We start from the raw sequence: 7,500 nt of genomic DNA on the forward strand, positions 1-7,500 counted from the left end.
TAAATAATACATCAATTGGACCATGGTTCACAAAGCATGAGCGCTTTACCATATATTATCACATTGGCACCATGGAGCAACACATAGATATTAGAACCAAGACTTGGAGAGCTTCAATATCTTGCCTAAAGTTCTTGGTTGCTAAGTGGCCAAGGCAGATGTCCAAAACAGATCTGCTTATTCAAAGTCCACTCATTCCATTATACCACGAAACCCACTACTCATTCCTATGTTCAGCAAAATTGTGTCCCTCTTTATAAGAGTAAGTCTAATTTTATCTTCTATTACCTTCCTCCATTCTCCTTTCCAGTTTCACATCTTGACTTTCCTCCACACACTCTGAGCTCCAGTGGGCTGGTTTCCACTTTCTTCTTGAACAACACATCTTACTTCTGGTCATCTAAGACTTTTACTGATGCCTTTCGCCTTACTTGGGATTCTCTTATGTCCCCTCTTTCAAAAAGATCCCTTCTACCTGCTTTTCAACAAGGTTTTCCCTAATATTTGTTCCCACAGTGGTTTTCCCTTCCCTTTCCTAGAATTCATTTTGTTCTACCACTAAACCTGGTTACTGAATCTACATTATCTAATTTATGTAGAAGAGTTCTATATTTTAAATGATATCAAAAGCTTCCTTGAAGTCAAGGACTGTGTCTGTTCTACAGGGCCATCAATGTTCTAGTTATATACAGGAATCAATCAATAAAAAATTCAGTAAGTATTTATGCATATATTACAGACGAGTATTAATCAACACATACATAGTATTCACAAAGTATTTGTTCCCTCTTCTATCTGCTAATTCTTTTAAAATCCCTTATATAAGTTATCACGTTTGTCACATAAATGTTTTTAAAATTTTATAATTGGTTAAACAGAGAAGAGTAAATCACTTTTTTAGTACTATAAAATTCATCAGCAGGGATCAATTAAAAATCATGTTATTAGATTTTCAATTGTCTTTTTATGAGTAAGTTACATCTATTGTCCTCTTTCCTTTCCTCATATAATGCATACTAAGATCACAAATACATTTTAAGGACTTAACAGAAGAAAATTCATAGGCTACTAAACTGGTTCCTAATTCCTGGATAAATTCCAATATCCTAAGTTATTTTAAATGATGGTATAAAGAAATGAGAAAATTTTACATGATTCCTCATTTTTATGTGTGTCTATCAAATAATCAATGTAATGGAATCTTTTCTTTCTTCTTCTTCTTTTTGTTTTACTTTATTTTAATTCCTTGAAATACTTTTGACCAAATTAACTTTTATTTTAAAATACTTTACTCAACATAAGGAAATACCCAATATAATTAAAACGCAAAGTCTTTTCCCCCATTTTCAAAAGCTTCACTTAAAAATGTTAAATTTATGTCAGATTATTAATCATACAATTATAAATGTAACTGCATATGTTTTGGAATTATTAGTAAATGGCTTTATCTCACTCATACTAGCAAAATCATCAAGTATAAAAATATCAAGAATAAAATTTCCAAGCATATGAAGTCCATGTAATAAATAACCTTTTCATTGTAGTGATGAATAACCAACATTTACTACAGAAATATTAACCTATTAGATAGTACAATTCTATTGCTGATTAGGACCAAACCAAAGGATATCCTGTATAGTTTTTAAGACAATAAGGAGATAAGTGAAGAAAATTTGGAAAAAAAATATTAGCAATAACATCGTTTTGTCAGTAACATTAATGCCGTTAACATTTTTTTAAAGTTAATGCCAACTCCTTTGACCCAAAAGCTTTTTAGATGCTTTAAAGACTTTTAAAATAAAAATTTTCTATTCTTCCCTATTTTGTGGGTTAATTTTATTTGATACTTCAATGGTACTTAAACTAAACAAAGGATAAAAAAGGCACTCATTTGTCAACTATACAAAATTACAATCAAATTTTTAAAAAATCCATTATTAAATTGATAATTATAGAATATCTTAAGGGTTTAATTTCTGGCAACTTAAAATAGTTAAAATAGAAGTTGATGCTTAATTGAATTTGTAATTAAAGTCAAGAAGCATAAATAAAAAACACATAAAAAGAATTTAAGTAAAACTATCTGTATTTGTTGGGAGAGTAAAATAAGAAATAGGAGACAATGACATTTGTGACATGAAGAGAAAATTTACTCAGTTATTGCATAAATCACTTGGAGGTTGTTGATATCTTTCTTAGCAGTAATGACAAAGGACCTGATCCTTGAGGGTAAAGAATTATCAAAGTACCTGCTATGATTTATTAAAGAGTCTATGTCTGTGAGTAATAAAAGGAAAACCAAGCCAAAATGAGAACAAATTCTCATCTTGTAAATGCCTCATGGCACATTTAAGAGTTGGCAGAGGTAGAATTTGACCATTTTTCAAAATCTTTCCTTTATTCCTATCCTGAGTCACATACTGTATCTGTAGTGAATCTGGTCCCATGGCTTGCCATCAAGTAAGTTGGAAGCCATGAGTACTAATAAGATCACTTTACACTCTTTCTGAAATACATAAGGCCACTGTACATTGTTTTAAAATTAATGTTAAAGGAAACACTAATAACCTCTAGAATCCTCTCACTTGGATCACATAGAATTTTAAGTCAGTTTTGGCACAAAACTCATTCCTTTAGTCCTCTAAAGCTGTATTATTTTTTTTAGAAGGAAACCAAAATTTTACGGCATTCATGCCAAACCAAGGCTACACAGCCCCATGAAGAAATCACAAATATTGCTCAGTCAGAACTTGGGGGTCCTGGTGAGTGGTGTTCTAGGCGAATAGCCTTCAGAATGCTTCAGATCATACCTTCTTTACACGAGGAAGGGCATGTCGTCCAGTCACTATATGGGGTCACGATACAGTCCTTCCTACAAGGAAGCAGACAGGGCCTCACTGTTTCAGGCCGAAGGCTTTCAGGACACCTAGAAAAAGCAAAGGAGAATGACTAGGCCTCTAGTGATCCAGGAAACCAGGCAATTTAATACCTTTAGAATTTTCATTGCTAAAATTGCTAAGCAGTCACCAATCTGTATTATTCCACTTCCAGGAGCCTTGCTTTGGACAAGCAATATAAAACTAAATTAATTCTTCCAAACTGGACCTCAATGAAACGTCTCAAAGCAGGATGCATAATTTAATTTTAATAAAAGTAATTATGCTATCTAGAACAAAATGTAATAATTATACCTTAGCCCCTTGTAATAATCTCTTTAGTAATAAATTTATATTTTCTAACATGCTTTTAAGAAATTTGTGGAAATTCAAATTACCAATTTAAAGACTCAATTCTACATCTTTGTATAACTAAATAAGCTTAATGCTGATTATAAATTTTCAGGTTATTCTACATTTTATTTTTACAAAATATGTAGAGCACAAAATAAATTTATAATGGAGTGTAACCTATACACAGTACATGCTCAAAAAGCAAAATTGTATTTACAGCTATATATTTCATAATAATAAGTAAAATAATAAAAGTGTATAGGTCATTATGATATGCAGTTTTTGCTTTATTCCTGGTTTCATTTAATGTCTCTATTTTTTACCTTCCATTATGTTCCTAGTTTCAAATTATGGAATTTTAAATATTTTAAATATTTTTAAAAGTTATAATATTTTTTGGCATAAAAAGTGAATATAAACAAACAAAAATAGTCAATTGCAACTTAAAGAAAATAAAACACTGTGTTTTTGACATAAATTATGGTGAAATTAACTGTTATTATTTTTAAAATACAGCAAAACATGTTATTTATTAGGAACACAAGAGAAAAGCAATGACAAAACACTGAAATGTCTTTCACTTCCTATAATAATTTTAAAGATCTAATGTATTAGTTTTAGATATACCGTCTTGTTTATTGTGTACTTGTTATATGATTTTTAAATTTCCCAGTTCTTCTCTGCATCTTCACAGTCTGATTTTACTATTGCTAGTGGTCATGGGCATGAACACTAGACGAAGGTGTACATTAGCACAACAAAATATAATAACTCATGTCACTAAAAGTAACAATGTTCTGATTCCTAGGAAATATTCTTTTGAGGTCATATAAATCTCTAAGAAGTAAGCTAAAAGACAGTGAAGAAATAAACCAAACAACCAATAAATATGTTGATGGAGTAACTTGGCAAATTAGTGAAATATGGGATTTAAAAATACTCCTCATGGGGGAAGCCACATTTATTGTAGGTCAAGATAAATTGTGTTTTAACAAGTAAGTGGATCAGGTTTTCAGAACTGAACTATGAGTGAAAAAAAAATCATTAATCTCTTTTCCATAATTTCTTTACAGTACCTTGCTGATGCTTCATTTTTTATATATTTTGTATTATAATAATTTATTTCCATGTTCTATCTCATCCATAAATATGATGTTCTATTCAATTATATAGATACATGCCTTCTTCTCTCACTCTATAATACTAGGGTTCATTCAGAAGTGGATTAAAAAAAAATGTCAGATTTAACATTTCAAAAAAGAAATAATCTCCCTGGTTTATGTTGCAAATAAGCATGTATTTTCTTAATTGCTATGGCTACTCAAAGTCATGGATGACAATGAAACTTAGATGTGAATCACAGAAGTTCAAGTATTGTTACAACTGAGATTATAAATCACTGGAATTATCATTTCACCTTCACTCTTAACCAGGAAACATTATATCCTGTTCACATAAAATCCTGTTGTTTTGGAATTATGAAGTTATTGATGAATAATTATTATTGGAAGCACGCCTTTTCAATGAGGCAATTTTATAACTTAACCATGGGAGAGCATTACTCCATTACAAGCTTTTCAAATTTTAGCCCTGAATAAATCAGTGGAATTCACAAAGCTATAACTGACAACCTCCAAAATTTTGTTTTAGTTTAGAAACATCCACAGCAAGATACTTGGCTAACTGTGGAGAACAAAATTACTAACAACAAAGCCATTAAATGAACACACAAAGATAAATTATACAGCCTAGATTACATCCAATAAAATAAATTCAGACTTCCTTCGGCGAGGCAATTGGTTCAGTCAACATGCTTCTTTTCTCTTTTGTACTGTTCATATTTAGTGTTTGTGGTTGAAATCCAGGAATTGATTTACCTCCAAATCTTATTCAAGGTCAAATTAAACAGATATGGTAGGAGTTGAAGTTTGTTACTTGGACAATAGCTGAGATCAATAACATTGATTTTCCCATTGCACAGTAATCTGTTTTATTAAGAGGACTTTAAAACAACTTTTCTATTTGCATTTCTGTTTCAAATGCTTAGTACTGAAAAGCATTCATTGAATTTAACCTCACATTTAGACATAAGGGTAGTAACATTTTCTTTTGAACTCACAGTATTTGCTTACTTTTTCAGAATTTTAAGAGCAAAGTAAATCCATTTCATTTAACAAATCTATCCATGTATCCAGGTCATTGAATAGAGGCTGCAAGGGCAACCACATTTTTAATGGATTATTGTGGTAGTCCGACATGTGGTGGTTATGACACCCTCCCAATGGAATGATTTAATGACTTTAATCCAGCAGGCTTTTTCACACATAGGCTTCTACATGTGTATGTCCATTGCTCAGCAAAATATTGTGTAGTTTGCATAACTGAGGAAAATACCAACAGCAACATTTGAAAGGTGATTAACCATAAGACAGGAACAGAGTGAGCTTACTCATACAAGCTCAGCACAGTAACCCTCTATCCTGTGCCATGACAGGTCGATAAGGTTATAACACTTTGCAGTGTCGATTCCTACCTCTGTGCTTGTCCCAGAAAGACCCAGAATCTTCCAGGACTTGAGACGTCTGCTCCTGCTGTTACTGCTATTAAAATTTTAATATACTGCACATTAATTTCCTTTGTTAGATTCATCACAAATTGAGCATTATTTCTGTTAAAATATTGGTTTGGGGCTACCTATTATGCATGTGGAATAGTTTATCAAATTATTCAAGTCTTTTTGCCATATATTTTCTAATACGTTTCCTAATTTCAAACCATATAAACAAAGCATGGGGAAAAATATCCCTAACGTCTGGAACCGTGGTCAGGTAAAAACAACTCATAATGGGATTCTGATTTAGTCTCTGGGGTTTTCCACACAGCGGGTACATTATGATAATTTCCCTGAAACACTAAGAAACACTATTTTTAAGAGAAAATAACAATTTCTAAGATTTACTGAGTATTAATATTACTGTTTTTTTTTCATTAAATCCTTTCAATAAACTGAAAACTGAGGCCAGAAGCAGTTAAGTAGCATGCTTATGGTCACATATACTATTTAAGCAGTTGGCCAAGTATTTGGAAATTTTGAGGCCATTTTTATACTCATGCAAATTTGATTGGTTTTACTTCTAATGTTTCACGTGGCTGAAATGACTTGAATTTTAAGATTTATGCTGTCTGAATCTCAAGAGATAAAGAAGTTTTCTTCCCCCTTCAAGGATTAAATTTTTATAGTTGACTTATTAATTTTCCGTACGAATGATTAGCCCAGTTATGTCATGACTTGGGTTTGTTTCTCACAATGCACATACAAAATGCTAACTCTCCAGCTCTGTGTCTTCCTCTCTGCCACACTGTTTGCTGTGTTATTACACTATTCGTAACCACAGTAAGAAACTGGTGGTTTTTCTACTTATCACACTCACCCTATCCCAAGGCTCTCTCTTGGAAGTAAACAGCTTATTCATCTAACTATTAAAAATTGTAATATTCAGCCTCAGTATTTTTGACATAATATTTTCTAGAGGAAATGAAAGGCAGATCATAGCAGGCTTCTGCCCAATTACACTAGGCTGGGCGCCTCTGTAGCCTACGGGTAGATAGGCGGTCATGGATGACCTATACAGCTAGGACTTTGTACACCGTTGTTATTGATCAGCCAGGCCGAGAGCAAGCACTTCTTTCAATTGCCTCACCAGCTTAATAAAAGCAGAAAGTGCTACTATAAAACTGAAAGTAGGTATCACATAGAAATGTTTCTACAGAATTTATGGATCCCAGGTACAAGACCCTGAAGCTGCGGCAACTTTATCCATGGCCAACATTCAAAACAAACACACCTTACTCTCAAGGACAGGTATGACAAGCATCAAAATGTTCCATTTCATGAAGCAAGTGAAGCCTGGGCCAATCCCTTGCATGGCTGGCCGCAGGATTTACTGCTAACATTCGAAAGCCCTTACTTTTTCGGTCCTACTTGGCCCACGTTGACCCGCACACAGATGACTTTTCTTGTCTGCATGCCAACAGAGCAAGAGGTCTCCCCGTTCCAAGTGGTAGTGGTGTTGAAGGACGATACTGAGGTGTCCTCAATGCATGGGCCCCAGGGACCGGTTTGCCAGTGGTACACAGTACAGGCATGCTCGTTACAGCTGCGTGCCTCTTGCAAAGCACTGGTGTTTGGACAGTGAGCGCCGCCTATAAAAATGGACATTAGCAGATGAGATATAGTGCCGAGAGAAACGTTATCAGCCTGTTTCTTGAA

General features: G+C 33.3%; 1 protein-coding gene across 1 annotated transcript in view; it reads right to left on the bottom strand.

Moving 5' to 3' along the window:
- The window catches only part of LOC109374599 (thrombospondin type-1 domain-containing protein 7A), a gene marked incomplete at its 3' end in the record, with an annotated part of 587,092 nt that overhangs the window by 28,860 nt on the left and 550,732 nt on the right, over positions 1 to 7,500 (bottom strand). Inside the window, exons 9-10 of the mRNA XM_019629338.1 lie at positions 7,199 to 7,433; positions 2,811 to 2,926 (exon numbers count right to left, since the gene is read on the bottom strand). Of these exons, the coding sequence (XP_019484883.1) occupies positions 2,811 to 2,926; positions 7,199 to 7,433 (351 nt within the window). The remainder of the gene's footprint in view (positions 1 to 2,810; positions 2,927 to 7,198; positions 7,434 to 7,500) is intronic.

The sequence above is a fragment of the Hipposideros armiger genome, unplaced genomic scaffold, assembly GCF_001890085.2.
Source record: "Hipposideros armiger isolate ML-2016 unplaced genomic scaffold, ASM189008v1 scaffold_842, whole genome shotgun sequence".
Lineage (NCBI taxonomy): Eukaryota > Metazoa > Chordata > Mammalia > Chiroptera > Hipposideridae > Hipposideros > Hipposideros armiger.